This window comes from Capsella rubella, unplaced genomic scaffold (genome assembly GCF_000375325.1).
Source record: "Capsella rubella cultivar Monte Gargano unplaced genomic scaffold, Caprub1_0 scaffold_5, whole genome shotgun sequence".
Lineage (NCBI taxonomy): Eukaryota > Viridiplantae > Streptophyta > Magnoliopsida > Brassicales > Brassicaceae > Capsella > Capsella rubella.
This window is the reverse complement of record NW_006238919.1, coordinates 11,245,680-11,259,347: the sequence shown is the minus strand read 5'-3', so window position 1 is coordinate 11,259,347 and position 13,668 is coordinate 11,245,680. Positions and strand designations below refer to the sequence as shown.

The 13,668-nt window shown below is 35.6% G+C and overlaps 5 protein-coding genes across 5 annotated transcripts; 4 read left to right on the top strand and 1 right to left on the bottom strand.

Annotated features, from left to right (window-relative positions):
* Nucleotides 1–38: 38 nt before the first annotated feature.
* On the top strand, nt 39–1,812 carry LOC17886582. The gene is made up of 3 exons (XM_006291755.2): nt 39–434; nt 634–758; nt 1,419–1,812. The coding sequence occupies exons 1-3, from the start codon at nt 101–103 to the stop codon at nt 1,617–1,619; spliced, it is 660 nt and encodes a 219-aa protein (XP_006291817.1). The 5' UTR covers nt 39–100; the 3' UTR covers nt 1,620–1,812.
* Nucleotides 1,813–2,684: 872 nt separating this feature from the next.
* On the top strand, nt 2,685–5,038 carry LOC17884908. Its single transcript, XM_006291408.2, has 2 exons — nt 2,685–3,216; nt 4,298–5,038. Exons 1-2 carry the CDS (start codon nt 2,751–2,753, stop codon nt 4,831–4,833), a joined length of 1,002 nt encoding a protein of 333 aa, XP_006291470.1. The 5' UTR covers nt 2,685–2,750; the 3' UTR covers nt 4,834–5,038.
* Nucleotides 5,039–5,758: 720 nt separating this feature from the next.
* LOC17886918 (calmodulin-5) lies at nt 5,759–7,047 on the top strand. The gene is made up of 2 exons (XM_006290223.2): nt 5,759–5,951; nt 6,399–7,047. Exons 1-2 carry the CDS (start codon nt 5,876–5,878, stop codon nt 6,770–6,772), a joined length of 450 nt encoding a protein of 149 aa, XP_006290285.1. The 5' UTR covers nt 5,759–5,875; the 3' UTR covers nt 6,773–7,047.
* Nucleotides 7,048–7,306: 259 nt separating this feature from the next.
* LOC17885132 (putative F-box/FBD/LRR-repeat protein At3g56780) lies at nt 7,307–8,944 on the bottom strand. The gene is made up of 3 exons (XM_006292580.2): nt 7,928–8,944; nt 7,727–7,849; nt 7,307–7,600 (listed from the first exon to the last, which is right to left on the bottom strand). Exons 1-3 carry the CDS (start codon nt 8,942–8,944, stop codon nt 7,307–7,309), a joined length of 1,434 nt encoding a protein of 477 aa, XP_006292642.2.
* Nucleotides 8,945–9,585: 641 nt separating this feature from the next.
* On the top strand, nt 9,586–11,276 carry LOC17886924 (putative transcription factor bHLH107). The gene is made up of 2 exons (XM_006291714.2): nt 9,586–9,887; nt 10,639–11,276. The coding sequence occupies exons 1-2, from the start codon at nt 9,645–9,647 to the stop codon at nt 11,116–11,118; spliced, it is 723 nt and encodes a 240-aa protein (XP_006291776.1). The 5' UTR covers nt 9,586–9,644; the 3' UTR covers nt 11,119–11,276.
* Nucleotides 11,277–13,668: the final 2,392 nt, after the last annotated feature.

Here is a 13,668-nt window from a genome sequence, read left to right as displayed (position 1 = left end):
AAATCCGAGCAAATCAAAATAATCATAATCAAAATCCGAGCAAATCAAAATAATTTTACATATTAATCACTTGAACAGTGGGTAGAGGAAAGCTTAGAACATGGCGAACCCTAGAAGAGTAGTGATCGAGAACCATAGATTGTCACCTTTAATCAATCTACTGAAGAAGCCTCAAGCGTTTCCTCTGCTTCTCTCTTTCTTCCTCTTCCTCACATGGATCACTCTCAGATTACAGCATTCCTCTCACGTCTCTTCGTCCTCTTCTTCACATCCGAAGTCGACGCTAAAGAGTCATCCCGATTTGAAAATTGTCGACGACGACGATAAGGTTAATCTGGTCCGGTTTGGTTTGGCGTCGCTTTCTCCTGTTCGGAAAGACGACCGTGGATGGTTGCTTGATCCCATTATTCTAGCTCGTGATTCTCAGCTCAAAGGTTCGTCTGATCAAATCCCGAATCCGTTCTCTTTCAAATGTTATTCTGGAAGTTGATAAACAGAAAATTCATATAGTGTTCTGTAAATGATATCTATGGCTTTGCTCATTCTGTGAATTAGTCTTAGGATTGAGCTGGCTAGCCTTGAAGATGATTCTTTTGTAATCCCAAGTTTGATATTTTTTCTTCATGTCCACAGGTGGAGCCGCCTCGTGTGTTTCCATTCATGTTGGTGAAATCCGGCCAGGTGGATTGAGGGGAAACCACCGACACCATACCTGTAATGAGACATTTGTCATTTGGGGAGCTAAGACAAGATTCAGGGTAAGTCTCATGGTCCATCTCATTGATAGAGCTTAATGGAGGAATTATTGCTTTTGTTTAACACCTCCGCTAGGAATATCTGTTTTGTTTATCGAACTGGTAAATGCTTTATTGAATGGTAAAGTGATAACTCTTGGTAAAGAAGGTAAAAAGAGAGATTAGAATTTGCCTAATGCCATGCCAACTCAACTAAACGTCTGTTAACATGTTAGTTGGTCTTGATGTGTGTAAGTATTGGGATTGACAGATGCAGGGAGCAGGTCAGTATTTGGTTGCTTTGAGGATTGAGAATGTTTAGGGTCTCCAGAACAAACCTTAAATTGCAGTTTCTTTCTGCTTCTTTGTTTCTCCACTGTATCCCTTTTATTTCGAGAAATGAAGGAGATAATCACTTCTAATTCTTACAAAGGTGTTCTTCACTATAGAATCTTATCATTAGTCAATTGCTTGCTGTTCTGAACACTAGACTACTTATCACCCTCTAAGATTGAAAAAGTGCATTAGTGATGTGACAAATGGTATTATCTTTACTTATTCTAATCCTTTTCCAGTGATGATTGTGCATTGGTTTTCCCTTTCTCTACTGCTCTCGTGTCTTATTGAACTAAGCTCATCAATCTGACTTTGTTTATGGATATATATGTATATGGATGCCTGCAGTTAGAGAACCACAAGGTCGAAAAAGGTTATGCCGAAGTGGTAATTGGAGAGGATGAAGTAGCTGTAGCGGTTAGTCCCAGTGGCACGGCTCATGCTCTAATAAATGTTGATCCTGTGCGTTCTACTTTCTTCATTGGTTGCCAAGACAATATACAGAACAACAGCTCAACTAGCGACTACAAAATATGGAAAGATCTATAAACCAAAGTGGGGTTAGTTTAGTTTCCTCTTCTTCATTCAGATTTTTATTGGCCTTTGTTTCTTTCGAGATTATTTGTATAGAATAGGCTTTTTTTTTCTTTTTCTTTTTCTTGTCAAGTCATATTGTTACCGAGATAGTATCAACCTGAAACTTCCAATGTTTATTATCAATGAGAATCAATTTGTGTGTATAGTTTGTCGTTTCTTCACAGTTGAATTTGCAATGCAAGTATTTCTGGAACATTCTTATTGCAAATTTGCTAAATTAGCACAGCACCAAAGTTTTATAATTTTATTGATATGTTGAAATATATCCATGTAAAAAGTTAACAATTGTATGTGACAGGAAGTGTAAGTCTTTATACTTAAAACGAAAATTGTTCATTTGAGGTATTCCAGGTTGTGAAAAGATACAGTACAATTCTATACGAAACTACCGATCTTCAAACGTGTTAATTGATTTATGGTCTCAAAACAGTGTACCATTAATGATGTAATTAATTACTCAAGTCGAACAAAAATATCTAGTTCCTATATAATGGATTAAAGAAGGTTTTAAAAAGTTTTCTCTGTCCAGCATGCACAAGGTCATGGACTCATGAATCTTAAAGAACACTCATAATCATGTCTTTTTTTTTTTTCTTTCTCATAGAGCGTTGTGCTAATGCCTACTCGTTAATGGAACGTTTTATACATTATTATATTTTTACCAAACTATAAAAGTATAAGTTTATGTAGAGTTGAGAGATATATAATTAACTTTAAAAACCACGGACTCGACTTCAAAATGAGAAGCAAAACATAAAAGACATCATAATGTCTAACAAAAAAAGACACTATTATGCATATCGCAAGTGTGTCAATGCATTGGAGATTGCCATGTGCCAATGGACCAACCTTAAAAGTAAAAAAAAAAAACAAAAAAAACGTAAAACAAAAGTAAAAAGAAAAGAAATATAAATAAAGCGATAACTGAAATTAAATCACAAAAAGGGTATTAATATTATAATTTTACCGTTGGAATGAATTAAAAATATATTGTCTAAATAGAAATTTAAGGTTTTAGATAGTGAGAAAAAAGGAAAGAAAGAGGTGAGAAAACCAAAAAAACACAGAGAGAGAGAGAGGAATATGAGGAAGAGTAAACGAGAGAACTTGCTTTCTCCTTCGTCTTCATGGCGGGAAACCCATAATCCTCCCCGGAGAAACTCAAACTCCTCCGCCGTATCCTCCGGCTGCCTCCCCGGATTCTTCAACCTTTTCCTCTCCACCTTCAACTTCTCCTCCAACCGCCGCAAATCCATCACCTTGGGATCTAAAAAGCGAGAACAGAGAACCGTCGTTTACGCTTCTCCTCCTCAAGATTCATCAAACGAAGACGGCGGAGGAATAGTCGTCGAGCCACCGCTTCCGCGCAACGAAGCAGAGGGAGATGCGGCGAGGGTGAGCCTGGTCGGAGCACTAGAGAAATGCGATCGGGATTTAGAGGAGCTTCGGAGAACCATCGACGTCATCAAAACCACTTACATTCTTCACAAGAAACTTGAAGTTTCTCCGCCGACAACAACACGTGACACTCTTAAGTTCTCCGGCACCGGTACGTTTCTCCGTCTTGTACATTAAATCTCTTAAGTCATAACATATCGACAACACTAATACACACATGTCGGAATCACCTTTTCTGATTATTTTTTTCCATATTTATAAACTTGTCTCATTTTAGGGTCAATAACTAGAATTAATATAAATCAAGCAAGAACAATTCATATTAAATCTTGAAGAGAATTGATCTGGTTGGTAATTTAGAAAGTAATAGTGAATTAATTACTGTTAAAAAAAACACAAAGTAGTAAAATTAGGAGAACAGTGTGTCAACAACTAAAGAGTGAAGAAGATAGTATGGGAATAGAGCTAAATAGTTGTCTCTTTTGTGGTGTTGAAATAATGACTATGTCTAACTAGTGGAAGACAGTCTCATCAAAAATGTATAAAATGTGTTGATAAAGACATGTCATTGCTCTTAAAAAATTTTCATGCATGCATAAACAGTGTGTGTTTCATTTGATGTCACATCTAATTGATCTAACATATTGGTTCACTACATAATATGTTGTCATTGAGGATAATGTTACAAAATTAAAATGAGCCAGGATAGTATGGACCCCAAATTAAGTTGATGAGGTTTAGTCTAATCTAATAAAATAAAATTAAAAGTGCAGAAGAGAGTGGGAGGAGAGAAAGAAGGCATGTTAGACAAATGATGAAGGGAAGGGACAGCTTTTAAGGGGGCTTTATCCCTTTAGTCATGAATGAAGCCCACTTTAACTTTTCTCATCATTTGGACCCCCACCCATTCTTCTCAGACCCACCACCAACTTGTTTTGATACCAAATCAAGAATATATATACAATTATTAAATTATTGTTGCTTAGAATAATAATACACAAAATAGAAAGAAAGATATTTTACTAAAACCCTCAATTCTCTTTAGGTAAAAACTCAACTACTTGAAACTGTTTTCTTTTTAACTACTAGTATGTAAATTTTGTTATATACTTGGATTTAGATGATATTGGCAATTTTAAAAGTTTTCTTTGTGTGACAACTATAATAATAATAATATATAGCCTTGTCTAATCAATTATTTGATTTTGTTAAACAAAAATAAAATCAAGCAGTGGCAGGAGATGTCGTCGTGGGGGCGCACACGAAGAAGACACAGCACGAACCAGAGGCAGACACGATGTTGTCGATGGTGAACCACCACGAATATTGCTGCAAAGACAACCAAGCCTACAAAGTCAACAACATTAATCTAATCACTAGACCCGACCATTACGCCATACATGACGTCATTTCCAAGAGAGCAACGTCAACGACGACGACAGAGTCACGTGACACTTTCCCCCTTGTGGTGCGGAGGGTGAGACGGAGCTTGATGGAGAGCGTTAACCAGGTCTGCGATGACGTGGCGTCTGGTCAACGTAGAGAGGTCGCTAAGATAGGTTTGGCTCTTCATGATCACATCTGCCGTGACCTGATAGCAGAGACCGTTCGAGAGCTCTCATCTTTCAACGACGACGTGGACGAGTTTTATAAGTCAGCAATGGATTCTCCTCTTAGTAACTGCGGAGGAGGTAAAGGCCGGCACATCCGACGTGGCAGCAGCAACTCTCTACCGTTTGACGCGTGTAGAAGAAGATTAGTGTTTTGATGTTGTGATTGATTGATTGATGTCTTAGGTTCTTCTACGTTACGGTCTTACGGATATGCATGTCACAGTCAACGACAGTTTTCACCTATGACACATGTTTTAGTTTGTTTTAATCATTTTTTTTTTTGAATTAAGAGAGGGTGCAGATGAATAGATGATTGTGTAACTAGGGTTTTTAATGATACACTATTTAATTTTGCTTGCAATAAATAAAAAAAACTTTCGTATAAGAGAATTTATTCATGAATACGATACACTGATTTCCTTATAAAATTTACGATCGATTTACCAAATTTGAAAGGAAATATTCATAAAGATACAATTACTATTGTTTTTGCCAAATTACCAAAACAAATTTAATATAGTTTTTGCCAAATCATGTAAACATAGATGACTAAATTATATAACTAGATTTTGTTTTCTATATGGACCAAATATTTTTCTTACCATATTCATCATTCGAATCATTAGAATTTATTGATAAATTGATTAGATGAATCAAACCTATGATTATATCTTAAAGAGTGTTTAAATAAACTTTGAGTCTAGTATTAACTTTGCCGGTGAAAATGTACAATATAAAAGAAAACTATAATCGTTTGTTTTTAATTGGTGACGAGGACGTATTAAAAATGAATTTAACCCAATAAGAAACAGCCATTTGGGGGAATAGAGATCGAGAGGACCCAGAGTGAATGCTGACGTGACAGTCAAGTCAACGCTCCGCGTACAGACCGCGTGATCCGTTAATTGTCCACTCTGGCGGGTTTTAATAATAAAAAAAACAAAATCGAAGGCAATGAAACCGTAATTACAGCCATAGACTGAGGTTATAGTAGAGATTTCCAAATCCGGTACGCATAAAAAGAAAAGTCCGGGTCGGAGCAAAAAGGTCGTTAATTAGCTTCGTACCCGATAAATACGGTTCCTCTCTTTTTTTTCCTCAGCTCAGACAGAACACGCTTTTTTCTCTATTTTTCTCCATTTCGAGATAAAACAAAGGAATCGAATCTACCAAAAGAGAAGAACCAAAAAAAAAGCAATGGCGGATCAACTCACCGATGATCAGATCTCTGAGTTTAAGGAAGCTTTCAGCTTATTCGACAAGGATGGTGATGGTACGTTGTTTTTTCTTTTCTCGCTTCTTCAAATGTTGTGTGATTGTATAGGATTTTTCTACTATTGGATCTTTGTGTTTGTAAGCTTTGTTCTTCTGATTTGATTTATGTTCGTCTCGTTGATTAAGTTGATCTGTGTCCATGTAAGATCATCACGGATCTGTGTAATTCGTGATCTCTAGACTCGTCCTTGTTTCTGGATTTGATTAGCTCGTGTTGGTGAATTAAAATTTTGATGATGAGGAACTTGGCGATTTGCAGATTGTGTTCACACGATTTGGTCCTTAGAGAGATTTCCGACTCTTTCTAATTTTGTTTATATTAAACAGCAGTTTTAGATTTGTTCTGTGCTCATGAAAATAAACGGAGATCTCTAGTGTCTACAGACACATGCTTGTGCTCTGCTTTGAGTAGTTTAATGATGAACAGTACTTGTCTAACTTGTAGGTTGCATTACCACCAAGGAGCTGGGTACTGTGATGCGTTCTCTTGGACAAAACCCAACCGAAGCAGAGCTTCAAGACATGATCAATGAAGTGGACGCTGATGGTAACGGTACCATTGACTTCCCAGAGTTCTTGAACCTCATGGCCCGTAAGATGAAGGACACTGACTCCGAGGAAGAGCTCAAGGAAGCATTCCGGGTCTTTGACAAGGACCAGAACGGTTTCATCTCAGCTGCTGAGCTTCGTCATGTGATGACAAACCTTGGCGAGAAGCTTACTGATGAAGAGGTTGATGAGATGATCAAGGAAGCTGATGTTGATGGTGATGGTCAGATTAACTATGAAGAGTTTGTCAAGGTCATGATGGCTAAGTGATGTGGTTTTTGAACCAACCAAAACATGGTTTACATCTCTCTCTCTCTTACATATAATTCTTATGTTATGTTATAAAACAAGATTCTATTCATGGGACTCAATGTCTGTTTTTCTGGTTGTTTAAGACGCGAATGTTATATCCCTTTTATGCTCTATTTTGCGTCTCAACATGTCTCAAGTCTTGTTTCTATTTTTGTTGTCTTTGCTCTTTGTAAGTTGTAACTTCGTTTAGTTCGTGGTTTTCAATTAATGGTCTCTAGTAAAGCATTGTATCATGGTTTTGTGAAATGCAACTTCGATCCTAATAATCAATGATGTTTATAAGTTAAATTAATAGAATCATAAACAATGATCAATGGCTCGTTAAGCTTCAAATGATCAGCATACGAAAATCCCAATTAAAACCTAAACACAAGAGAATGTGAAAGAAGCTCAGTAAAAATTGCCTTATACAGTGAACTTTTTAGCAAAAGCATCAGATCACAAGATGTCCTGAGTTCTTCCAGATATTAGCAGCAATCAGTTTAACAAGTATTATATGATTCTTATATATTCATTAACCACAAGTTCACATGACTTGGAACCTCTTGGCATAGAAGCTAAGTCCTTTTCAATCTGTTTTTTTTCCACGTTATATGGATAATATGTCTCATAGAAGATTTTCGCCGTTTTCAAACATAGAGCATGATTCAGGAGATAACTCATCAGTTTTTTATCTCCGTATATCCCTTTGTACCCTCTCCACTCTAGAGCTTCAAGACTGGACAACAAACACGTAGGAACCAAACTCGGCGGTTCCCAGCGATCCAGAGAAGTTCCTACGTTAACCTGCGATCACGAGTATAAAAGGTAATGACAATGCTATTGGTAATTAAAGAAAACTCGAGGTTGAAAACTAAACACACTATATATAAATTAAGTTGGTAAAGGAAAAATGGTAGAAACTGGATTTACATTTTTAAGCTTGAGAACCACCAAGTTAATGCAACATGGAAACAAATCTTCAAGTATTTTCCCAGATTTCTCCCTACATATGCTCAGTTCCAGATGTACGATTCGACTGAAGATACTTGCATCCTAGAATACAAGAAATTCATTTATGTGATGGTTTTAACAAAGATGTAACAAGAAACGACGTGGAATGGAAAAGCTTACCTCTACTTTCCATGGATCTCCTAGTCTTCTAATCCTCACAGTACGGAGGAAGCGGGAATACAACAACTCTTGAATGCTCAAGTACTTGAAACAAGGTGCTATAATCGCTAGCTTTGGAATGTAATCTTTTAGTAAACCACACAAGTCTGTGGAATCAAGGGTTCTTGTTATAATGGACAAACTTTGTAAGCAAGGCATAGCAATATCCAAATTCAGCATAACATCACTGGTTTTTGTCTCCAATGTTAGGTCAGAAAGAACAGGGCAATTGGATAAAAGCCGACAAAAGGAACCATTGTTAAAATCCACCATGCGGGCAACATGCAGAGTTTTGAGGAATGGGAGAGATACCGCGGAAGAAGCAATGCTTATCACATCCTTCAAACCCTCGAGTTTCAAGGCCACAAGTGTTTTACACCAGGAAACGTCATACTCAGCAAAGAAAAAACCAGATTTCCTTATGACCATTAGGTCGGTAAGACAATTGCAAGTGGATAAAAGCATTTGAAGGGAATCAATGTCGAATAAACTCGACTGATCAATGTGCAGAGTTTTTAGGGATGGGAGACAGACCCTTGTAAGAGGACCTTTCACATCGATCACTATGCCTTGGAGTTTCAAGACAACAAGTCTTGCACATGTAAACAATTCAGGAGGTAACAGGGTATGAACGATACAAGCATCTATCTCGAGCTCACGGAGGTGGGAATGATGATGATCAAGCGCAGTTCTGATCCAAGGTCCAATATCTTTGTTCCACCGGACTACACTTAATTTGACATGAAGGCTTTCTAGAACATGAGATTGATGTGAAGACAGTGACTTGTCCATAAATCGTTCAAATCTAGTGTGATCCCCAACATCAAATTTGAGTATAGGCACCCTTGTCCAGAGAGATTTCCATCTTTTTGACAAAAGACTCGTCACCACAACATGTTTTGTTGAAATGAATGACAATATCTTCAAGATCAAATCGTCGGGCAGCTCGTTGATATTTGAACAACCATTCTTCGTCATTGTCTCTGTTTTAGGTAAAGAAAGAAACCATTAGACTATGTTAAAACCCTAACTACACATATTTTTGAGTGCTTCTCAAGTTTATCGAATAACGAATATAAATCGTCATATCAAATATAAAATCCAAGTAATTCTTACGACTTACGAGATTTCGTGCGATGTAGATTCTAAATATATGAACAAAGAGGATGCACACAAGAACTCCTTCAGATCGAGAGAGCACCAAAAAATAATTTTGGGATGAGATCTCTCAGTCACGAGGTGTTTAATATATTATCTAGAGGTGTTTAATATGTTATGTAACATACAAAACAGCATTCATAATTAGAGTCAAACGTTTGCAATCAAATTTGTTTCTTAATAAGCAAATATTATATTAATTTCAGTTTTATATGTAAATGTTTGGAAAAAACAGTCATATGTTATTTTTAGTGTTTTAATACTAATAGACTATTTTTTATAATTATATTTTTTTACAATTTTTGTTCTAATTCAAAAGTAATAAATTATTCTTGCAAATACATACAATTGTTTGTATCTCCTTCCTCTCTCTCTCATTTCATTTTTTTGGTATAAATACGTAAATATAATCACTTCCTTTTAGGACAGAACCCACCGAAAGCTCTAAACCCAACAAAACAAAAAGAAGGCGGCGGAGAAGCAAACAAGAGAGCAACAGACAGAGAAGAAAGAAGAAAAAATGCAGCCAGAGATTTCAGATCATATCTTCTATTCGTTCCTCACCGGAGGATTATGTGCGTCGACGACTTCGACTTCAACCACCAGAACGTCGTCGTTTTATCCTTTTGCCATCGAAGACACGATTTCTCAAGACAAAGCTCTTGCTTCTCTGAGGAACCACAAAGAAGCTGAACGAAGGAGAAGAGAAAGAATCAATTCTCATCTCAACACGCTCCGCAGTTTACTCTCTTGTAACTCCAAGGTACACAAATACTTCTTCATATCACTTTTATCACTCTCTACTACTACTTTACTAGTCTATATACTCATAATGGAACTTCGATAGTGACTTGAATCAGAACAATATTAAGAATTGAAGATTAAACGTGTTTAAATATTAATTAATTGGTTTAAGATATTAAGTTAACTTCTTCCATACTCGTATCTTCTTTACTCGTCTATACATATATAATCTAGGAGATCAAAGATTCTTTAAAATTTATTATTTACAGTTTTTCAATGTTGGAATTTTGTGTTTTAATTTATTTAAACCTATCCAAATATTCCTCGGTTAATTTACAGTGTACTGTCAAATTAATGTCTAAATTTTTTTTTTGTTATTGGTAAGAAAGGTGGAATATTGGAAGTATATATGTCAGTTACAGAAATTTAAGATGAAACATTTTAAAACTAACATCAGTCCAACGTAACGTTTTCGAATAATAATAAAAAAGCTGCAAGAACTGAGGAATATCTAGAAAATTGAGGAAAAAAAAAAAAAGCTTACAAGTCCTTTTTTTCCTCTGAAGCTGATAATCACTTTGTCGGGAAAGTTATGGATCTTTTATTTTCTTCATTTTGAAACAAATTGAACATCAAGACAAAATCCTCGAATCAAGACAAATTCTTTTTTTTTTTTTCCTTAATCAAGACAAATTCTAATGATCAAATCTTTGTTTCTCTTTCCTTGTTTCATAAGTATTTTTTTTTAATTATATATTTTTTATATACAGACAGACAAAGCCACGCTATTAGCTAAAGTGGTTCAACGAGTCAAAGAACTAAAACAACAAACCCTAGGGATCGCCGACGAAACATTGCCGTCGGAGACAGACGAGATTAGTGTTATCAACTCTGAAGAGTACTGTTCCGATAACGACGACGGTCGGATCATCTTCAAGGTATCTTTTTCCTGCGAGGATAGGCCAGATCTCTTGCAAGATCTCATGGAGACACTCGACTCTCTTCAGATGGAGACTCTCTTTGCTGATATGACAACAGTCGGTGGTCGATCAAGAAACGTACTCGTCGTGGCCGCCGACAAAGAGCGTCACGGCGTCGACTCGGTGCAGTTTCTACAGAACGCACTCAAGTCTTTGCTTGAACGGTCAAGCAAGTCGGTAATGATGGGACATGGTGGTGGTGGTGGTGGTGGTGGTGGGGGAGAAAGGTTAAAACGACGTCGTGAGCTGGATCACATCATCATGGTGTGATTTTGATGAGACTCGAACATTATATTCTTGTAGGATTATTTTTTTTTCCTTTTTATCATACAATATGATTAACGTGGTTATAATTACAACAAACCTTTTGTGTGTGTTTTTTTCCCTCAACAAAAAAAAAAACACTTTATATTGGTTTAGTTATAAGTTTGTGTAATGAGTGGAAACATAAGTTATAAGTGGGTTGGTTGGTGTGTTATTTTTCTATAATTTTCAAGAAAAAATACAGAGAACAACAAAAAACTGTAAAATAAAGTTTTTATTGTAAGTTAAATTCCAAGTTTTAGGAGTACGTTAAGTAGTTTGATTGATGATGACGAAGGGTTATTAGATTGTGGGAATATATGTACAGGCAGAAGAATCTAACAAAGAGATGTGATTGGGGTAAAGTACTTGCAGAGAACACAAGATTTTGAAAAACATAACTTATTTTTTATATGTATAAAAATATAAAGATAGAACTTTAGAAGCATGAAATATAATGGTGTATAAAAAGTGAAGGTACGACCTAAGACAGTGAAGAGAAGCTGTTTGTAGAATCTTAACGAAAGAATAATAATAGTGTATATAAATGGAGAAGAAGTGTTTTGAGTTTCAAAGCAAAGCTCATGTCATCTTGTCCCCTAAAGATATCTTCCTTTTGTTCGTACTTCGTATCTTTCTGAATATTTTTGTACCTTTCGTCTTCTTTCTTTTTTTTTAATCCTTCACTGAGGAAAAAATGTAACCAATAACTTTGACTGTGTATTGTCTATATATGTTTGACCACATTTTATTCCTTTGTATAAATAGATCATATTCTATAGTATTTTTTTTTTTTTGTCAAACTATAGTATCATATTCTATAGTATTCTATAGTATAATATTTATCATTTTATTTTGTTTCAAATTTATCTATAGTATTGATGATATACTCTCTAGCTAGGTTTCTAGGGAGCACATGGAAAAAGTAAAGCATAGATTCACAACAAAGTAGGTGTACAAAGAAACTAGGGAATCGTTTTGTCAAATGTGAAAACGTATTACTAAATGATGTAAACTCTGGGGACTTTTAGTGGAAGTTTTAAGATAAAACACTAAACGCAGATTTGCATCAACGCTGGAACTATATTAAGTGAATGATTGATTGTTACAAATACATAGAAACACACAAATGTCATGTGAAACTTAATACACGGGCTAATCATCCAACCTTCTCAAAACTATCCTAATCCCCACGTCAACAAACAACGACCTGCAGGCCTATACCAAAAAATAAGATATGCTCATATACTCGCTAGCATCATATGCTACCAAACTTTGCTAACTAGTTTTGTGTTTGTAGTCTATCATTAACAATTCATTTTTGCCATTTTGAAAAATAATATTTCTTAGGATAAGTTTATAACTAATTACCAAAGTTATCGTTAGTAACAAAGAAAGAATGTGGAGGAAGAGGATAGAGAGCGAGGGGGGCAAAGGGTTTAGGCGTGAAAGAAAAAGAGAAAACTGACAAGAAAAAAGAGAAGAAGGAATGGTGTCATGGATGGGCCTTTCTTCGATCGATGAGACAAAAAAGCATTTCTATGTATTTTTTTCTCACATATACTACTAATTACTAGTATATATTTTTTTGTGGCTCCATTTCTTAATAAAAAACATGTACATCTTTGTGATGTGTGGGTGCATTTCTTAACTTATATGCCTGCTTAATTTATTCATCCCGATACCACAGTGCGTTCACTTTTCCCATGCTGACATCGGATGATTTTTTTTATGTATATATTATTCTTTTTTTATATAGTATATATTTTGCAATTGTTATACTGTTTTTAACGATTTTTTTAGCACCAGTAGAAAATACTATAAGCAACTAAAAACTTTTTATGTTCTGGCCAAAAATATAGCTATTATTCTTGAGCTTTAGTGCATGAATGTACTATATTTTGAAGAGTTTATTATAAAGATGGGCATTATTTGAGTTGTAACTTCGGATTTAGGCATCCTGACAATAATGCCATAAATAATAGTCAATAACAAACTGTTCATGACCATATTAACCTTCCTCAAGTGGCTGGTTAAGTAGATGACGCTAGACCCAGAAACTTTTCTACAAGGCTAATCCATCGTAAAGCACAGAGAGTTGAATAACGCTCTACTTTGGAGAGGGTGGAACGGTTGAGCACATAAGAGTTATGTGACAAACAAGAAAAACCAAACTAATTAGTGAAAATGAAACTAGCAGAGGTTGATACGTAGTGGACAAGTTAAGACCAAAAATGGACTAAATATCATTAACAATGTCTTCAAACAAAGAGTGCTAAACCCTAAGTTTATGGTATACTAAACCCAAATAGTACCTATAACATTCTGCTTTCTATTACGTACCAATGTGGTTTGAAATTAGATAACTATCTACATAACTATTTGTAAAGATACTTAACTAAACCCTAGGTTTAGGGGATACTAAACCCAAACATATAACAATAAATATCCTCCTTTTTACGGCTAAAATAAGGCAATGCGTCAACCTTGAGAGTGTCTAAACTTGAAAACTGGTAC